Source organism: Sitophilus oryzae, unplaced genomic scaffold (assembly GCF_002938485.1).
Source record: "Sitophilus oryzae breed Bouriz unplaced genomic scaffold, Soryzae_2.0 scaffold_1440_pilon_pilon, whole genome shotgun sequence".
In the NCBI taxonomy this organism is placed as follows: Eukaryota; Metazoa; Arthropoda; class Insecta; order Coleoptera; family Curculionidae; genus Sitophilus; species Sitophilus oryzae.
In genome coordinates this window covers 5,584,831-5,607,412 of record NW_022146105.1, presented here as the reverse complement: position 1 = coordinate 5,607,412, position 22,582 = coordinate 5,584,831, and the positions used below count along the sequence as shown (strand labels likewise).

The 22,582-nt window shown below is 32.5% G+C and overlaps 1 protein-coding gene across 1 annotated transcript; it reads left to right on the top strand.

Annotated features, from left to right (window-relative positions):
* The first annotated feature begins 423 nt into the window (after positions 1-423).
* Positions 424-885, top strand: LOC115876585. Its single transcript, XM_030892403.1, has one exon. It carries the CDS (start codon positions 424-426, stop codon positions 883-885), a length of 462 nt encoding a protein of 153 aa, XP_030748263.1.
* The last annotated feature ends 21,697 nt before the right edge of the window (positions 886-22,582 follow it).

Sequence of the window (22,582 nt, the reverse complement as noted above, 5' to 3'; positions counted from 1 at the left end):
CTGGAGCTTGAACGGAGGCTGTTTGGAATAACCCGTAGTGATTTAAGAAAGCTGGCTTACGACGTCGCTGAAGCAAATGGGATTCGACATAGATTCAAGAATGTACAAGCCGGTAAGAAGTGGTATTATTGCTTTATGTCGCGACACAAAGAGTTATCGCTTCGTCAGCCAGAACCTACTTCATCGGCCAGGGCACTATGGTTTACCAAGGAAAAAGTAAAAACTTTTTTTTGATTGTCTTACTGCTCTTTTTGATAAGCATAACTTTGGTCCATCGGAGATATATAATGTCGACGAGACTGGTCTTTCTACAGCCCAGAGACCACAGAAAATTATTGGACGAAAGGACATCAAATAGGATCTTTAACAAGTGGCGAACGAGGCGTAAATACCACGTGCGTTTGTTGTTTTAATGCTGCCGGAATGTACATTCCACCGATGTTAATTTTCAAACGCATCAGATTTAAAGATGAACTCAAAGAAGGCGCACCTCCAGGAACAATATTTGCTTGTTCGGAATCGGGATGGATAACTAGCGAATTATTTGTAAAATGGCTAAAGCATTTTATTAATTTCGTAAAACCGTCGAAAAATAACAACGTGCTTTTAATTATGGACGGTCACACAACACACATCAAAAATCTGGAAGCCATAACTCTAGCTAGAGAGAATGGAATAATTACGATATCATTACCAGCTCACACCACACATAGGATGCAACCGTGTGATATTTCATTTTTTAAGCCCCTTAGCTCATATTACAACCAAGCAGCTGATAAGTGGCTTCATGCAATCATAGCCAAAATATTACACAATTTCAAGTATCAAGGCTGCTTGGAGAAGTGTATGCTAAAGCAGCATCGCATCGGTCGGAAACGCCGTTAGCGGCTTTGCAAAATGTGGCATATGGCCTTTAGATCCGAATGTTTTTGACGATGGTGAGTTTGTTAGTCTTCCCAGTGATAACATGGATTGCATAAATACCCCAAAGGACCAAATAGAACCTAAAACACAAGCAGTTGCGCAAGAAGTTTCTACTAGCGTCAATAGCCCCTTGGAAATCCCATCTACCTCTACCTTGGAAGAATCAGTGGAGGCAGAATGTTCCACATCATCTTTCCAAAAATTTAAATCTGTGTCCGAAATATCTCCTATGCCAGTTTTGCGCCGAAAGACACACACAGTCACTTCTAATGGCACTACATTACTAACCAGCACTCCATACAAGGAGAATTCGAAGTGTATTTTCCTCCGCAAAGGAAACCACCAAAGGAAAGTCATCTGCGTCAGCGCAAAAGACTCGTAAAAGGCACCGACCTTTGCTTCGGTCACAAAGTGAATCTGACAATGAAGATAGTCTTCGCATTGTTTGTCTATATCCATTTTCACAGTCCAATCCAGGGGAAGAATGGATTCGATGCACCTCATGTAAAAAATGGGCTCATTTGAAATGCACTAATGGCCGAAACAGTATTTTTTATCGGTGCATAAATTGTGAATCTGATCGCTCTGACAGTGACTAACTGATTCGTTCCATGTTATGTGTGTTATTATCCCTATATATATACTTTCTATAGAACGTTATCATTATTTTAATAAATATTTTTCCTTAAATAATTAGAAATTAGCATGGTTCAATTTAGGAAACCTATAGTTCAAAATAAGAAACCAAGATCCCAAATTGGACCAGTGACTTAAAATTTTTATTCTTTATTTTTTTCCAACCAAATAGATTTTTAAGGTGTTTCAAAACAAATATGCGCTTATGACATTTTCTAATGATGGTATATATTTTTTTGGAATAAATTGGGTCATAGAGATTTAAAAAAAAACTTTTGCATAAGTGGTTCAATATAGGGACCTTTCCCTCTGCAAAATTAAAATTTATTTCCATATTTTCTGTAGACATTTCTCTATTTATTCGAATACCTTTCAAGGTGCAACGACATCCCACCATACGCCGTCTTCGACCTACTGCTCTTTGCAAAGCGTCACAGACCGACTTTCCAGTCGCAAGCGCCCGCCGCAGACACGCACCGCCTTCCGGGAAAACCGTCGGTGCGTAGGCAGCGTACCGACGAGAGCCGCGGTCGTACCACAGGAAAAAACATATTTGTTCGATTGCAAAAGGCTCTTTTTTGCCATCAGTATCGCATACGTTGTTTGTCGTCTGGGTTGTTTGTTTTTAGTCGCTCGGTTGTCGGCTGTTTCGCAAACAATATTGATTTTCCTTTGAATGTACAACGTACGCCTTGCTGTTCACTTATGTATTCGAACGGTTATGGAGGATATACTTAAAGATAAAGACTCTCTGAAAATTATAGAGATAATGAGTGTCTCGACCGACGTAGATTCAAGAGTGTGCAGTGTGCCATTTTCGATGTATTGGTACTTTTTAGTTCAAGCTTAAAACATAGATTCTAAATGAGCTAAAATTGTCAATGAATAACCAATAAATTTATCCGAGAATAGTTTTAATACAGTTGACCATAGTAATTAAGAAATACAAACTAAACATATCAACAAAAATGATGAAACTCACTTTGTCGTAGATGATTTCATTGTTGCTGTAGATGAAAGCTTTATGCATATTCATGCGTGTTATTAGCTCTGATTTTAGCATTGTTGTTCTCATAAAGCTGTTTGACCAAATAAATGAGGTGAGGTGGAGTGCACATTTCTAGTAAAATAGTCCAAAGTTTACTTACTTTACTACATTTAACCTTATCAAAAGCCTTGCGAAAGCACAGGTACATCTCGATGTTGTATTCTCTGGCTTTTTCTATGATGTTCTCTAGTGCCTTTTCTGGGGATAAAACCTCTTTGTTTATCTGATATCTGCGGGAAAAGAAAGGGTTTAAGACGCTGGTTAATGATGGTTAAGAGTATTTTACTGGTATGAGGAACCAGGGCAATGTTCTATAATTACTACAGTCTAGTGGCGATCCTTTCTTAAAGATAGGTACGAAGATGGAATAACACCACTCATCGAGCCATTTGCCGGTATCCCAAATTGGTTTGCACAGCATATGTATCCATATATTATTATACTATTCCTGCTCTTCCCATTGCCTTAAGTGCCTCAGCGGCAATGCCGTCAACTCCCGAAACCTTGTTGTTCTTAAGTCTAGTTATAGCTCTTTGGACTTCTGTTCTTAGCATGGTATGTTCTTTGATTACATCTCCAAGGTCAACACTATTGCAGGAAGTGCTGGTGTTTTCGCCAAACAGCTCTAAGCAGTATTTCTTCCAGAGTTCAACAATCTCCAGAGGATCCGTTTTAGTGTTTCCATATTCATAATGAATAATTTGCGTCCGAGGCTGAAACTCTTTCGATAAATATTTGATTTTGTTAAAAAGCTCTCGAGATTCGCTATAGTTTGCATGTTGTTCTATCTCATCGCATATGTCGTTTATTTGTTTATTCTTGTGCCGACATGAACGTTTTATTTTTCGATTTAATTGACGAAATTGCTGTGTCTTTTGTGTCTGGAGCCTGTTCCATGTTATAACCTTTAAATATCCTTTGTTCAACAAGTTGAATCGTGGTGTCAGTCATCCAATATTTATGGGGGTTTAAGTTGTTCGAGAAAGGTTTTTAAACGGAATTTTTTTATCCAGCCTTTATTTCTTTTCCTTTTTTTTATTTTTTATTCTGGTATTGCAATTCATGATGCTCGATCATGTGCTCTTGAGAAGTGTGGTTTTTCCTTGCCTGCCTGATCCTATGCCGTTGACAACTGTTGGTTCTTTCGTCTGGTGACAAAGAATTCTCAGATGGGAATGTGGGAGATATTTGTGTAAAGAGGGATTTTGAAGGGGCAAGGACGAGGTACCCCCCCGGTAGTGGAGTAGGATTTACCAAGGCTCGCTTGGGCAGGGTCGCATCCCTGAAGTAGATCTGTCCCCTATCGGGATCATAGGAAAGTATCTACCCGCTACCCTATGTTTCTGAAGATAGGTACACACAATTAAATAAAAAAAATTTTTTTGCAATATTGACATTATAATTAGTTAACGTACCAGTATTTTTAGAAATTCGTTAACTCCTTAAGGTCTTCAATATGAGAGTTATAGATTATAGATACCCGATGGCACTATTGCTGGACTCATAGAAGCAGATAAATTTTTATTTGTTACTTTTTTATCATTACATTTCTGTGCAACTTAGATTATTCTACGTTTAATATGTTATTATTCTTATATTCTACGTATAGTCTGTGAAACGAATAACTTTGAATTTGACAGTTCCCGCGGGCTTTTCTAGTGTTAATTTTATTAGGTTAGCAACTTGCGGCCATGCTGACGCAATGCCGTCCTTAATAGAACAGCCTCGGAGCGAGATTTATGACGTCACGCTAGTTAAATACTAGGGATTAATAAATATGTTGTAGAATACATGGAAAACATAATTCCTCGTATTTTTGGTTTGTATTTTAAAAATGATATAGTTTACATGAAATATACATAATATACAGTTATTAAATACAATATATTAACATATTTATAGTAATAAATACTTTCGCAAATAAAACTATGAACCATACAAATGCAGCAAATGTTTTACAATATACAAATAATGAATACGTACATAAGATAATGGGTAAAATATAAAATATATTTTAAATTTTGGAGTTTGAAAATCGATCTAATTTAACAAACAACATTCAATGTCTACTACTTACTATGACTGTAATCGTACTCCATAGTCAATGTAGATAGTTTTAGTGTTAAGAATAATAATTTAAAAAAATACGTGGTCATCTTTTGACAAGTTTATATTAGTTTATTAATTGCAGTAAACATAATGTGGTGTGTGGTGATTTTATATGTGATTTTTTTGGATTATATTCGACATTATTTTTTTCATATGACAACACTGATAAAGGCTATGATGTTTTTTTTAAACCACTTTCTTTTAAACCAAAAAAAATAATGAAAAAACAAATGAAAACTTAATCAGCGTTTTTCCCGAACCTAAATCCCAAGAAAATCAAAAATTTTAGAATAATTTTACATATAAAATGACAGCGATCTTTATTTCATAGCCATCGCTGACGCCTTTTTTCTATGATATTGTATTATTTGCAAATATAATATGTCGAACATTGATACTTGCAAAATATACATATACATTTTGTGAATGCAAATAATAATACATCACTATTAGTAGATATTGAATGTTTTTGTTAAATTAGATCGATTTTCAAACCCCAAAATTTAAAAATATATTTTACATTTTACCCATTATCTTATGTACCTATTTATTATTTGTATATTGTAAAACATTTGCTGCATTTGTATGGTTCATAGTTAATTTGCCAAAGTATTTATTGCTATAAATAGGTATATATATATTGTATTAATTAACTATATATACTATGTATATTTCATGTAAATATGTATCATTTTTAAAATACAAACCAAAATATACGATAATATATATTATGTTTTCCATGTATTCTGTAAACATATTTATTAAATCAAAAAAAATCTCACTAGCGTGACGTCATAAATCTCGCTCCGAGGCTGTTCTATTAGAGACGGCATTGGTCTGATATTTAGAAATGTCAAAAGCTGATGACATTTTACTTTTGACAATTGTGTTGATTTTTGCAAGAAGAGGAAGAACTGTCGCTTGTTTTATTATTTTCCTTTTCTATTTCACGAAAGTAAAAAGAGTTACCTATCTGATTCGTTCAGGCACTCAATTTAAAGAATATCAGTAATATTTTTGACAGATAAGAAGGATTTTACATTTGCCCTGTTGGTAAAAAATAACGGTCAAAATTCAAAGTTATTCATTTTATAGACTATATAATGATAAAATCATCTTTGTAACTGACGGATACTAATTTATTGTTTTAAGTTCTCATATAATCATAATATTTTTTGAACTAAAAAAATATTTCAACAGGCGGTAAAAATCAAAGGCAAAGTTACAGGTGTTTAACGAACTAGAGATTGTTTAAAAAATATTTAAGCAAATTTATATACATATTTTTGACCGCCAACATATCAGTAAAGTTACCTATAAGAGCTTATGCATAATTAATTCTATTAACATACGCAAAATTAATTTATTCAGATTCTTTTGGTTCAAGAAAAATAATTCATGCATCCTTTTCTAGATATCAAATACTTATTACTACTCTAATAATAGACATTTAAATACCTCTATTACGGTCAGGATGTGAGAAACACAAATGAAGATTTTCAAAAAAATATAACCATGGATTCTAAATCTGAAAGTAAAGAACTAAAAAGAAATGAAAAATAATAATAAAATATAATGATACTAAAAAGTTAAAGTCGTATTTAGCTTTTCAGTAGAACCATTCTCAAGCAACCAAAATTTTTTATTTTTAGAGAAATAATTAATAAATTTAAAAATAATGGTAAACACGAATTTATTTCTCCATATTTTTTGTATCAGATACAAATTACTATCATGTTTAGTATATTAAAATAAATATGATAATTTTATAAGGTTTAATAACTTACTTTAATACAGATTTTATTCATGCTATCTCTCATATTTCGTCTTATTTTTTGGTTCATAATTTGTTAATTCAGAATAATTAAATATGTCGATTTAATTAAATTATTTTAATACCTATCGGCACAAATTCACTAGAAAGTAATCGCCGTGAAGGTAACGTATGCAACAGATTGGAAGATACGAGAAACATGTTTATTTAATTACAAATCCTTTTCTGTTATTATCTTGATGTTCAATTTGCTTTTCTCTCGTTTATGGTTCCCGGCAGAGTAATCAATCATTAGAATTTGTATTATCTATTTTATAAAAATTCGTTAATAATGGTATTTATGTTTAAATGCGTTTCTTATTGTTCGAAAATATATTTATTTCAATAAATAAGTTTCGATTTAAACCTAATATGTGAGCTTTATGATTGATTGTTATTTTCAAGGATGATACTGTTGAAGTTAATTTCTTTTTTTCGCACTAAAAAGTAATATTGTTTATTATTCCCATTTTTAAGCATTTATTTTCTATTACATACACACCATTAGAAGAAATCTTCCGTCAACTGGATTGGACCTAAAAAGGATTAAAAATGGACGGAGAATACCTTAGCCATCTAAAATTCGCTGATGACATACTAAGGGCTGGTAAAGGTTAGTCTTGGGGCGAGATTTCCGTATGTAAAAAGAGTACAATGCGTTTATAATGTACTGAACAAAGAGAGGACAGTAAAAACGTTGCCAAACGTATGAAATAAATCTAGAAACTGTGCACATGGCTAAGAGACGTGGAAGGGGATATAGCAGATTTGTCGCAGTTGACCGGTCGACCTAATCAATACTTTACTTCGGGTTTTTTTATTATCGATTCTGAACCGTCCTAGAACTATGATACTCATGCGCAGATGGACGCATAAAGAAATTATTAAATTTGCGCATGCGCTGTCTAGTTCTAGGACGGTTCAGAATCGGTAATAATAAGAACCCGAACAAAGCTAATACCTCTGTCAGTACTTAAAGTTCGAGGGAAAGGTGTACGTCATGCGTTCAGCTTCACGATTTAATTACGTCTCGTGATATTAGACGTAGTCGTTGTAATTTTGCCTATAGCTTGAATTTTTTTAAGTGCAAGCTAGAAACACTTGCATTTTTGGTAAAAATAAGTGGAGTTGAGTGGGTGTTCGATACTATCGATAGTGGCGCTATTAGAACTCTGAATTCAAAAATCGATATCTTGAAATCTATTAGAAATAATTCTTGCTTTGTTAATATTTCTGCTGTATTTTCTTTGTAGACAGGATGTGAAAATCTTTATCAATAAAAAAATTACACGATTGCTGAAAATTACTATGCTCTAAAAGTAAATAAATGGATTGTTTACAATTTTTGAATGGAAAAAAACAACCTTATCGAATTTTTCTTATGTAAACATATTGTAAAATATCCGATCTTGAAAATAAAAAAAAGTTTCAATATCTAAAGTGGTTCTTGAGTTATGGCCTGTAATCTGTTAAGTTGAGTTTTTAAATTATAGCGATTACTGACGTTTTCTCGTTATAAAAAATGACACCATAACGATATCCTTATAATTCCATTTCAGATGCTCAGAAACATGTCTAATGATTTTATCTAGTTATCTCTTGAAAAAAAAGTATTTTAAAAATAAGCGGTTTGCGATCGCGATTTTACTTTACTTGATAGGGAAAGGCGTATTGGCAACGCCGCAACAGCACACCGTCGCGCGTCGCGTCGGTCGGTCGCATTTCTCTCACTCCGACTTAATAAGATCCGTATGCGATTTACTTCCACACATGTAAATGCCGACCCAAAAGTAACAGTTGCCAGCACGGTATACCGTAAATCAATTAACAAATCTTAAAATCTCAATGTACATTACAAAATTTGTTGTTTTGCTGAATTTAAATCAGCTGGTGTTTACACATTTATCATTTCAAATAGCTCTTAATTATATTATAAATTTATAAACCAACATTTAACCTGTATTAAATACTCCATACCGAATACTATTTATTGAATTAAAATGTTCAGAGTGACCTAGCTTTTATGCATGCCATAAATTTGCTTTGCCGCATTTTACGATTGCCCCGACTTCACTCCTACTAGTAATTAAATAAATCAGCCATTTTTCCTTAACTTATCTCGACATCTATTCCCGTTTTTTTTTCCAATTGCGCAAAACCAAAATACGCACATTTTTCCTCCCAATAGTCGCTTTAGCATAGTTTACCTTCTCATTTACATTTAAATTGCAGTTAGTTACACCACAGTAGAGATTTTTAATAAAAGTTAAATATAGAAACGTACAAGAGTTCTTAGAAAACGTTACATGTTTATTATAATTTTTTTTTACTCTAAGTATATATGTCCATAGAAAGCAACCTATGTTAATGAGCAGCTTAAAAAACATCGTTAAACTATTTATTTATTAAGTAGTCAGATTTCTAAGGAGCAAGCGAATTAGGTTTTATTTAATTTATTTATTACTGAACTAGTACAAGCTTATATCGCCTTGATTACGCTAACCATAAATAGAGTCATAACACCCTTGAGATTAGTGTTTGCAGAACCGGAGATGTTTTTCGTAACCGGAAATTTCGGTACCGCGCCTCTTAGGAATAATGGTGCGGCAATTCATCAATCAGAAAGCAAGGGTGGTTTTTCAAAGTAAAATTAATAAAAAATTGAGATTTTTAATGAAAATAATATCTAATTATTAAGTAATCAGTCATGAAAAAATTAACATGAACACAAGTAAAGAAAAAAGTGTAGGTAACTTAAATTTCAAATCAAACAACATAAACCAACTTAACTGAATTTGAGACAAAAGCCCTAAAATATTGAATTAAAAATGCAAATATCTATTAAAACATAACATGTAGAATGTAGAATGAGTAAGAGGGGGGGGGTTAATCACTGCAACCTTAAAGATCTATTGTGCCCCCTTCATTGAGTCATCACACAGTCTATAACCCATCATACCCCTGTTGTAGAGGGGACGGGGTATTTCTCATCCTCCTCTGACAACAGTTCTTCCTCCGAGGGTACACACCCTTCCACGGTTAGAGTTTGGCAGTTCCGGCCCTTGCTAATTATTAAGCTTAGGCGCGATTTCCACCAACCAATTCACCGATTCTTGAGATACACAATCTATGAGGATCATGCCCACCCGAAAGTGTATCTGCGCAAAACGCAGCTGACCCACAGTAGTTTGTAGATCGTTGTGTTGCGATCCGATCGCCACTATTTCATCCAGTATAGCCTCTTCTAGAGACGTTTGCTGGTCGGTGGTCCGAGCAACCTCTGGGAAATCCTGTCCAGCAATAGTAGTAAAGCTGGTGATACGTCCCTGCTTGCCTCCCGGTGTTGGATGGCTTTCCATCCTGGCTTTTTTCTCTCCCTGTCGGAGAAGAGGTGAGAGGTTCTCGCTCCCTCTCTTGCCCTTTGATGGAGATGAGTCAGGTTGTTTCTTGGTTTCCTTACCCTCCCCTTTTCGGAGGAGTGTTTTCGATTTTGCTTCCTCTGGTGCAAGTTCTTCGTGGAGCAGTCGGAGGTATCTCCGTGCTTCTGCTCCGCTAAGACCTACTCTCAGAGGATCGCCTAGCCCTCCTGGTTGACCCAGACCGGGTATAGGAACTTCAAAAGAGAAAAGAAGCAAGAACAATAAGAAATAGCATCATTACTTATTTAGAAGATTTTGATTTCGACTGCTAGAAAGTAAGACTTCATCACGTAACAAAAAAATAAATTTTTAATTATTGTTACCGAGGCCCGGTTGTGTGATGGCCAATAAGATCTGAACCCTAATTGGTAGTATTAATTAGAGTTTCCGCAACCGTACTAAAATATTTTCGTTCAATGATTGTGGAGTTCGTCAATTAGCAAGCAAGCAAACCCAAGTCAAAAGTTAAACCGATAAAAAATTGAGTTTTAAATGAAAATTATATCAAATTATTAAGTCATGAAAAAGTAAACATGAATACAAAAAATAATGAACACAAGCGAAAAAAAAGAAAACGCCTAGGTAGTTTAAAATTTACATCAAACAACATCAACCAACCTCGAAACCAACTTAACTAAATTGGGAAAAAAAAACATTTTGTTGTTAAATTAAAATTATTAAATTCCTTATATCGCTATAAAAAATAGGGGCGGATGGTAGAAGGGTAAAAATTTAGGGTTGTATGTACATTTTAATGCCATATAATAAAAAAAATTGTCCAAAAAATAAAAAAATGGGGTGGACTACCCTTATCACTTAGGGGTATAATAAATAGATAACAACCTATTCTCAAACCTACTGATGAATATACATATAAAATTTCATCAAAATCGGTCAAGCTGTTTCGGAGAAGAATGGTAACAAAATATTTAAAAAAAACTATTAAAAAATTGGGGTCGATGGTAGAATGAAAATTTGGGGATGTATGTATTTTTGTACGCAGACATAAATATTGGTGGTAGAAGGGTGAAAATTTAGGGTTGTAGGTATTTTTTAATGCAAAATCATGAAAAAAATAAAAATAAAAATTTTTGTCCAGAAAATAAAATAAAAATAAAAAAAATATATACTTTACTTTTTTATATTCCTTTTGGTAAATCGATTCACTTTTTGGTGGAATTAACGCTTGCCGTGATTCTTCAGTAAATGTTTGGACATATGAATGTGTGTAAATGACAGAATATATTAATTTACGGTCAATGGTAAGTTTTTTCATTTTTATTGTAAAGAAATATAATTTAAAATTATTATTATTGTTATATTGTAGTAGTTCCTTGAAAAAGATCAAAATGTGATCGAAACGTTGGAAAATTATTAAAGATTAAGTTATAATTCTAATTGAATTATATTTTAAAAAAGTAGACCAAGTACCAAGAAAAAGTGACATATACATTAATTTACAACAGAGTGTCAAAGAAGTCAACTTACTTTGTTTAAGTCAATGTCAACAACACATCTTATTGTTCAACCAAAAAGTTCACAAGCAGATATTTGAGACAATATTTTTATTTAGATATAGACATATTTGTAACAACAGTAGCTTTTTACTTGGAAGCAATATTATTTACAGAGGAAAATGTCAAACATAATGAAAATTACAATTTCAAGAAGACAAAGCATTAAAGCTATTGTTTTACAACAATGTTTATGTCCCGTATGTGTTTACGACCATATTTATGTTCTTTTATGTGTATATTTTGACGGACGAAGTTATTAGAAAGTTAGTTAATCGACATTGTTAGAAAGTTCATTGAGAAAAATAAGTATAGAAATGTGTTTTCCAGGAACACAATCAATATACATATGGCAATAATCTTTTGTGAAGCATCATCATTACTATATCATATTTTGATTTTATTACAACGTTAGTACAATCGTTAGAACAATAAGATATTTATTATGACTTATACAGGGTGTCAAAAAATAATATATCCAATTGGAAAATTCAATAGGATGATTGAAAATAAATTGCGTCATAGACTGCTTGTCAATGACAGTCAATGGTAATTTTATCTAGTTTAATCTTTAAACGCCATTTTCTAAAAATTGACGTAAAACTTGTCAAAAATTAACACTAAATTTAGAAATATTAAAAAAGGTTAGAATGTTTCCGGACACGCTGGTTCTGGACTGGCTGTAAGCTGTAAGCGCCATTAAAAAGTAAAGCAGAGTGAAAAGACCAAAGGGCCAAGTAAATGGCGTCTAGGGCTTGACCTCGCCAAAATTATCATCGATTGTCATTCCTCAGCCGTCTCTGACGCCATTTTTTTCAATCGTATGGTATATTGAAGATTGATGTATCTGTATGTAACCTACTAATTTCGAACTGAACACCTAACATTATTTTACGGCTTTGGCAGTGAGGAAAATTGCAGAAAAGGTCACAAATTCAATTTAAGCGCCACAACAATAATAATTCTTTTATGACATTTACAATTTTGTATCGACTGGAATCGATTGAATTGAGTTCTCTTATTTATGACACGTGTCTATCGTGTACTTTACTAAGAATGGAAATAATATAGTATATTCACTGATAATAAACGGGTATAAATCAAACCCCTAATATAAAGTATACAATGATAAACATAATACAACACTGATAAAAAAGATACACTTGAACTAAAGTCGTCATCGTTCTTGAAAAAAAAAATAGTGGCAAGAGAATTTATTTTAGCGCAAAAGAAAATATTTTGCCTGAAGAAAAACTCTCTTAACTCAAGAAAACTGGTTCTCTTGAAAAATTCGAAAATTTCTCTTGAATCTATTTTCATTCAACCAAGTGCATGTTACTTTGTTTTAAGATAATAAGAAAAAGACGCTTGGAAGTACTTCATTCAAGAAACATGGCCATTTTTCCAATAGCTAAATACTCTTTTGATGAAAAATAATAACGACACGCAAAGACGATGACGAAGGACGGTATATACAATCAATGGCAGTCCGATCAGTCGTACGTCGCATTTCATAGGTCGCACATCATAGTACGCACGGGTTTTGTTGCTTTGAATTTTCCACTTGGAATGTTGCATAATTTGCTTTTTAAACGCATATCGTATAACAAATTAGTGATCGTTATTAACATGGATTTGTTATTTTTTATGAAAAAATTCTGAAAAAATGGAAATTAGAGCATTTATTTGCTATATTTGAAGGTAAGAGACATTTATCTAATGCACCTATTTAGATAATGCATGCATGACTATAGATAGAATAAGAATATAGGTATCGATTTTTTATGCAAATAATTACAAAAATTTTAGAATTTCAAGTCGTATTAAAAAATTCAAAATGTGGCCAAAGCTTATAATTTTAATAATTTATTTGCTTTACTTTGATTAATCGTGATGTAATATTTTTTTGTAATTTGTAGAGTGATGAACCACCCCAAAAAATACCAAGGAGTGAAGAAGCAGAAATAACTACTATCGAGGAAAATAATATCACTTTACTTAGTACAGACCAGGAAAACCTAAATTTATCAGAAAATAATATACCTCGTAATATGCCTGTATACTGTATTATGATGTATAGACTCTCTTAGATCAAAATAAATTTTAGTTGCGTCAATAGTATTCGCTATTGGTTTAAGAAAATTGTCTCTTTAATCAAGAAATGTCCCTTTTCAATCAAGAATTTTTGCATGAATCAAAGAGACTATTGTTCTTGTAGCAAGAACTTCTTTGCATATTCATTTTGGGTCAAGAGTGAAATACTTTGGATAGATAGATTCTTCTATTCTCTAAAAGAAAATATGCTTCCAGTTTTAGGGTACCTTGTCAAAAAACGCCAGAAAAAAAAACAATTCAAAACTTCAATTTTCTTTTCTCTTCGAATATCTCAGGAACTACCCAGAATTTTCATTTTTCTAAACGGCATGTTATTAGGCATGTGCCTAATTACATGTCGAATGAGATACGAGGATGGTTAAATTAGGACAAAGTAGTGCAAACTTTGCCCTAATATAACCATCCTCGTATCTCATTCGAGATCCCATTGATGAGTGTTGAATTTGAATTACCCTCTATAGTTTTTTGCATTATACAGAATTTGCCATTAGTAAAATCTCATAAAAATGCTAATATGATAAAAACGACTTTCCCAAGACAACATCGACAGAAAATGAGATTTCGAAGACGCGAAGCTTTTGATTTACGACCACTACTAACGTCCAACAAACGGAATTTAAATGCCTCCGGACCGGTGAGTGCAACGACGTGAGCGACGTACGGCACCTATTTTAGCGGGCGTCGCGTTCGGTTCATTGAGAAAAACGAATCGACCTGGGTTCGCGCGAGTGGGTGGCGAAACGGGTTCCGATGCAAATGAGCGCGCGAAAGGGAAGTCACCTGCCCACGTGCTAAAAGCGGTCTAACGGCTGGCCCGGCTGTTGAGAAATTCGCCAACGACCGTTTCGGTCGCATAGCCGAATCGCGTGTTGTTTGATATGAAGGTGCAATGAAACAGCAGAAGCTTATGGAATGACGATCGATAAAGTTTTGATGGCTTCAAGGAATATATTTAGGGAGATTAAAAAACGTTAAACTTCATGCGGCAGAAATTATACTTCAGTTGCTGGAAAAGGCAGAAGAGTAAGTGTTTCTGGGACAAAATATGGGTGAAGTTTTTTTTTTACTTGAAATCACTTATAAAAAAAACAACAAAACATCCAGTATATAGAAGCATCCCCAAACACAAAGTCATAAAAATTTCTTCTGCCAAAATGCATCATGCATCTCTTTTCTCCGACTTTAGAATAATTGAAATCAGTTCCATTAAAACGTGTTCCTACTTTACATTCTACACACTTTTCTTATAATAATAAGTTACTTTAATAAGTTACGTATGAACTTAACCTAGTAGATACTGTAATTTAGACATCAATACCGTACCGAGAAAAAACGAAAATAAACAAAAATTAACCAACAAACCAAAACAAACCTAACCAAAGCAATCAAAACACGCTGAAAGCTAAAATGGTTTAGTCCTTAGTGGGTGTTTTTCAAAAAATGTACAAATAAATTGCATAGATTTTTATTGCACGCATTGTTGCTGCCTTATACATGAGGTGAAGTGGAAATGTTGGTCATATTCTAATATAGGAGGTGCAATTTACGGTCAGCAGCACATAAGTCAGACGCATAGTGCTGAAAATCAGAAGCTAATCAAAGAATTAAAAGCAGAGAGAGTATTGGGATTACCGCTTGATGCAACAGCTCCAAGGTTTAGCTTTAACAACAAATTTAATAAACCATACTAGCAAGGGAAGACTGGAGAAAAGCTAAGGCATTCAAGCTAAGGCAACCTGGTATACAGAAGGTTCAAGAACGTCGGAAGGTGCAGGAGCTGGAATAATAGGGCCGAAACCACGTGAGCCTATCCAAGGATATCACAATTTTCCAGGCAGAAATAATGGCAATCCACTATTGTGTAGAAGAAATAATAAGACAGCAAAGAACGCATCGTTCGGTGGCCATCTTCACAGACAGCCAAACAGCACTAAAGACACTCGGTTCCACGGAGCTCACGGAGGTCAATTCTAGACTAGTGTGGGAATTGTGTGCGTGCTCTAAATACTTTAGGTAGCATTGTTATGTTAGCCTGGGACCCAAGGCATGAAGATTACAAAGGTAACGAAAAAGGAGATGAAAAGTGACCAAGCAAGGCTCATCAATACCATTCAGAGGCCCAGAACCCTTCTGCGGCCTTGCAAAAGCAGTCATGAGAATGGCCACGGAACGATGGGTGGCCAACAAATCCCTAGAATGGTTGGGAAACTTACCAGGGCAGAGACAGACACAAAATTTCATAGCAGAACATCCACCAAAACTCACGGCAGACCTAATAAGCAAAGATAGAAAGACGGTCAAAGCTGTAATGGGTCTACTAACAGGGCATTGTAAGTTGAAAAAGCATTTAAAGCTAATGGGATTGACATACATTGTGTAGGTTCTGGAAGAAGAAACGATAGAAGACATTTTATGTCGGTGCGACAGCCTGGCAAATGTGCGGTAATAAGTAATGATAGGTCATTGCCAGGGAGCTACATGGAGGGTTCAGTCTCCAAGTTGCTAGATTTTGTAAAAACGACAGGACTGGAGAATGTAACCTATGAAGAAAGATCTCTAGGAATCTAATCTAATCTAGGGGGTGCATATAGGGGGTCATATGGAAAAAATGCGGATTTATGAAAGGATTGTCATCTCTATAATTATTTAACTCATATTGATATAGTTAATGGAAAATATTCGACCTAGCGATTTATTTTGCAGCTAAAATATAACAAAATATAACAATATGACATAGGGTATGAAATATATTAAATCAATAAGCTCTTGGTAATTATTTATGGTAAATTAAAATAAATGTTCAAAAATAACTTCCGTACGTGGTTGCATCCATACAAACATATTTAAATTCAATTCGACAGACGGGTGCGGAGCTGGCCATAAATCAATCAATTCCAGTCGATGTCAGGTTCAAAATCTCGTAAATGGATTGTCGTTCATTATACCCACATGTTGAAGTTTCTGTTAACATGCGAGAGTGATGAATTGCAATATTTTTTTATATTTTTTTATGAAAAGGTTTAATTGTTTTATCGCATAATAAATACAGGTTTCTTGAATTAACGGTAAGTTACACCAATACAACAAAAACATACAACAATAATTTATTTTAATTAAATGTATGTTTTTTCAAACGTCACAAAAATATTAATTTTTGCGACGTGATTGGCAATATAAAAAACCCTAGATCATATATACTTACTTGAATATGAAATTCACTATGGAAACTGTCGCAAACATATTTACGATTTGACTTCCATTTATCTTCTTTTTTTGTTGCACACGCAGTGCTTCTACTCTATCTATTCTTGTCAAATTTGAACATTAATTTGTAAAATACATGCATTTGAACAATAAATTGAATGTTTAGTGTAACAAAAATTAAATTATATAAAAAATACACTTGCCACTCCGTACGAATATCAATATTCTTAGGAAATATAAGCAAAAAAAAGTATGCCACGTGGTTTAATATAAATAAAAGAACAACTGAATTACATCCTTGCCCATGAGGAGATAATTCGGGGACCTTTCCAAACACTTTCTAGCATAGACTTAAAATAAAATATAGACTACACTATTTACATCTCAATGCGGACAGACAATATTTTTTGTACACATGTTTACTTCTGGGTACAGTCGACCGAGCCTTCCTCATCCAGCCTATGTTGTCACGTCTTTAATATTATCAATATTTTTTTTCTTGTTATACACATATATTGAGATATTAATACTACAGTTTAATAAAGTAGGTTTTAATATTCCAGAGATGTATTAAATAGTCCTTATACTACTAAATTATAAGTCGGATACTGTTTAAAAAGGATAAGTTCTTTACAATATGACAACACCGATTAGAGGCGAGGGAGCCTATTCATTCCTTTATTACCTTGTAGTACGTGTCGCACGTGTGCGGTAAAGCTTTGTTGCCGCTATCTCCCCGGCTGTATTAACGCATTTTCTTAGCTTGTACTGCTTAAGTGTTTATTTTATTGACTTTTTCTGTTCAAGAACTATAAAATATGGTTCGCCAGTGCCAAATTTGCAAAGAAATTTGACTTAAATAATCCATTTAAGTCTTGAAACGACTTTTGACCGGTAGGCAACTCTCAATTTACCCATTGGGAGTCAGTGGCGCTGTTGTAGAAAGGCGCTTATTTAGATAATATTTTAGTAAAATGTAAAATCTGAATTTTTCTCTTACATTACATTATTTACTTACTTACATTGTAACAAAATCATAATTATAACCCTGTTAATAATTAATAATGTTTTTATTAAAAAATATATTCCGGCTTATTCTAAAATTATCTTCAGAATCTAAAATAACATACAAGAATTTTAAAATGATATTACATTATGAAACAATATTTTTTAATATACCGGGTCGTCTCAAAAGTGGCTCACCCCTATAACTTTTTTATTTTTTCAGATAAAAAAAAACAGATTTGTATGTTAGTAGGTATATGACATAAATTAGGATTTATTGACGTATTCAATTGTTTTTGGTCTCTTCCTGTTTCACCGAAATGATTACATCTTTTGATTTTTAAAGGCACCCTCGGTATATTGTTACTTTATTCGATAAAAAATGATACTCTGAATAGAATGACATATTATATGTCAACTTCTGACATTGTCGCTTAAAAACAAATCCTATTTTAAATTTCAATCCAGGGTGCCATGGTGTTGTTAAAAACACTAAGTTTTAATCAAGGAGCCTTGGAAAAATAGTTTTGATCGTCTAATGGGTTTCGTGTCTTGTCTAGGCCGGTTAAAAGATGTACAAATCGTATTTTTAATCATACATATGTCAATTTTTTTAAATGGAACAAGGGAACAAGGGACTCATTAGCATATTTGGAAAAAGCATTTTTTTATGAATATATTGATACCACACACTTGGTATTTCGAGTCAAATTGTCGTTATGAACCGCGTGTTACAATTACAATTAAACCATATGCGAGAATGTCAAAAGTTGACATATGATGTGTCATTCTATTCAGAGTGTCATTTTCTATCGAATAAAGTAGAAATATACCAAGGGTGCCGTTTAAAAATGAAATGTTATAGTCATTTCCGGTGAAACAGGAAGTGACCAAAAACAATTGAATGAGTCAATCAATCCTAATTTATGTCATGTACTAACATACTAAATCTTGTTTTTTTATTTGAAAATATAAAAAAATTATGGGGATGAGCCACTTTTAGGACGCACCCGGTATAATAAAGACAGTACCGAGTTAAATAAATGTAGTTTTCATTTTATCCACTTCCTATCACCTTCCTTGCTTTAATGGAACAGATTTATGTTTTCTCTAATTTACATAAGACATCACTTAACCAGAAAAAAAAATACAACAATCATATTTTTTTTTTCTCTCCCTGTCGCCGATTCTATTATATCTGTGGAATAGATCCTGTTTTGATTAATATTAGGGGTTGTAAATGTTTGACTAAAATTAATAATTTATTAATATTTCAAAAATTACGTAACTTCGATTATAAAATTTCTTCTATAACGTGTATTTTATTATTTTTATCCTTTTTGGACTCTAAGACGTTTTTTCTAAACATTTATTTATAAAACCTGTCCTAAATCTTAATAAAATATATAAAAGTTTAAATACGATATATTTTTAATTTAATTATAGCTTCATTAAAATAAAAAAATTACCCGGCTATGATACGGAGAGTTCAGGTGTACTTGAGAAACGAAAGACAGTGTTGTGTTTCTCGGCAGAGTCGTCAGGGAACGACCGTTACGACAGAGACAACCTATCTATCGCTCGTGTCGCACTCGTTATAACCTAAAACAATAACACAACAATAACAAGACAGTGTCTGACCGCATGTTCCAGCTATTATGAATGAGATGCTCAGTCTATATTTTATTTTAAGTCTATGCTTTCTAGTCATTTTACGAGTATTTACAAAGTCTAAATTAACTTCTCAATGAACACACTTGCATTCTTGGCTATATAAAAGCGGCCGATAAAAGATTAATTAATACAATAATTTTTAAAATAAAAAACGTAAAAACAAGCGTCGTTACACAATGGAAATAAGATTGTGACATATGATTATGACAAGATTATGACAATAGGATGACAATCAGAGTTGACAATGAAAAGTTGATTTCCATAACAATGTATAATTTGTACTTTTTAAACCGTATAAAATTGTGATTATTTTGGAAATACCATTAAAAACTTTTAATGGCGCATGGCGCAATGTAAGGTCCTTAAAGTCGGAAACTTCTCGGAAATGACAAACCTATTGAACGTTTTATAAGTGCAATAAAGAAGGATGTTGGAGACATATTTTTTAATGCTAAACTTATGGCGTTGATTTATCCACGTTATAGATCAAAATAAAAACAATAAATCACCACAATACACCAAAACACTATTACTTTTACACTGAACGCGCGTTTCGCTAACCATGTTAGCATCATCAGCAGATGATTATAAACTAATATAGTTAATTATAGTTAATATAGTTAATATATATATATATATATATATATATATATATATATATATATATATATATATATATATATATATATATATATATATATATATATATATATATATATATATATATATATATATATATATATATATATATATATATATATATATATATATATATATATATTAGTTTATAATCATCTGCTGATGATGCTAACATTGTTAGCGAAACGCGCGTTCAGTATAAAAGTAAAAGTGTTTTGGTGTATTGTGGTGATTTATTGTTTTTATTTTGCTGTGTAACACCAAAGGTTCCAACCCTCAACTGTAATAACGTTATAGATGATCTAGGTAAAAAATTCATTTTATTACCGCGGATTATCGCCGTGTTATTTATATTTTCCTTTTCCTTATGATGCAAAAAAATTAAAAAAAATTATTAAAACACGCACAAATCTTTATAATAGAAAAGTTTTGTTGCAGTGCAATTCTATCTTGTTAATTGAAATATATTGGGGGAGGGGGCTAAGAGTAAATAGTTTAATTATTCTTAATTTCATAGTTAAATGGGCCTAATTAAGTGTTATAAATATTGAATATCAAATTAAACACTCTATTATAGATATATTTCAGTTAATATTCGAGTAAATTATTAATTGGTTGTTTAATCAATGGTAAATTCAATTAATTATATTTGAACTAACAGGTAATTGACCTGTATTTGTAAAAGAATGTCTGCCTCGTTCTAATAGAACAACGCATATATGACAAGTGTTATTTTTTTGTAAAACATTAACTCATTGACAAGAATCAAATAATGGCTATATGCTATGGACGAGTAGAATTTAAATGTCTTTCAAACATTGCAACACCTCCTGGGAATCATTTTATCGAACAACATTAGACTAATAGATTTTAATGAGATATCGCAGAAAGTGTGTTAACGAAAGAATGCCTGACCTGACCTTTCTTTTACATTACTGATACAACGTACATCTGTTTTAATGAGGGATAATTTACATCAATTTAATTATTTAGTGGTGTTTTCTGGTATTTTTACACTTTAATAGGTACTGATTTGATTATAATAATTGCAATGTGAAGTACCATCAAAAAATTATATTTTTGACGGATTGATATCAAATCATAACAATACAATTATTTAGGATTGAAATAATATAATTATACAAGGTGTCCCAGAAATAAGTGCAAGTATTTTAACTGATAGTATAGTTTAATCCCCCAGAAACACGCCTATGAGGTTTTTTTTACGAAAAATTTTTTTTGAAAATTTGAAATTTTTTGAAAAAATTTTTGGAAATTTTTTTAGTTTTTAGTTAAAAAACATAATTTCTGGATAATATGGCAACATACATAGGTAGTAGATTAAATTTACAAGAAAGAAAATCCAGAAAAGATCCAGTGGTTCCAGTCAAAATTTAAGCAAAAAAATATTTTTTTTTTGGAAATTTTCAAAGTAAAATAATTCCGTTATTTTGAACTTATTTGAAAAACGATAGAGAGAAAATATGTTTCTTTTATCGACATGTACCATCCCTTAAAATACTTGCACTTATTTCTGGGACAACCTGTATATGGATTAAATGTAATAATATACGAAACAGAAGTTATTTTTGTATTCTATTAGTAGTTTTAATTTAAAAAATAAAATCATTGTTGGGCAGGCAATGGCAAACTATATCATTTGCAGTAGCGTGTCTAGAGATTGAGTCTGAGAGGGGTGGTGGGAATATTTAAATAAAGTATTAAATTTAAATTATATTTGGTAGGGTATTGTGACTGTTGAAAACTTGGATTTTCTATTTTGATTGGTATCTATGGAGATCATTGGGTATTATTAACTTTTTTGAGAAAATTTTAGTTTATAACACATTTTATCTTATTCATTCATAGATTTCTTTCTGATGTTCCTAATGGGGGGGGGGGTGTAATGGGGGAATAGAACGTTCAAAATCACTTCGTAAACAATAAAATTTTTGTATTTTCAAAAAATGTCTACATATACCTATGTGGCAGATTCATCTATCCAAAAAAAATCATATGGGTATTTTGTCACGGGAAGAAAATACATGTTATACAAAATAAAATAGCTATTCTTTGTAAACACTGCTGCGTTAATCCAACGGAGACTAATTGTCAGCAGTGGTTTATTAAAGAACAAATTTGCCTAACGGACAAAAAAATGGTTCATTATTTTATATTGTATTTTCAGTATGAAAAACGCAAATACAGGAATTAATAAATATGTAGCATCCTAATTAGAAAACCCTATTTTAAAAATAAACTCAAGTTGGTTAACTCAATCCTCTATACTCTATATTAATCTCTTAATACCAAAGAAAACGAGAAATAAGAATAGAAATTTGTAAATTAACAGACTTGAAATTAAAAAGGTGTCCATCAACCTAAAGAAAAAAGCTTAGGACAGCTGCATCCTAGATGTGCTTATCAGAAGGTGCTTACCAGGCAATTCCCAGAATAACAGCAGAACAACTACAAGTTGCAC

Bases quoted from the DNA above. Each gene is read 5' to 3' on its own strand.
- LOC115876585 (XM_030892403.1), top strand. From the start codon at position 424: ATGTACATTCCACCGATGTTAATTTTCAAACGCATCAGATTTAAAGAT.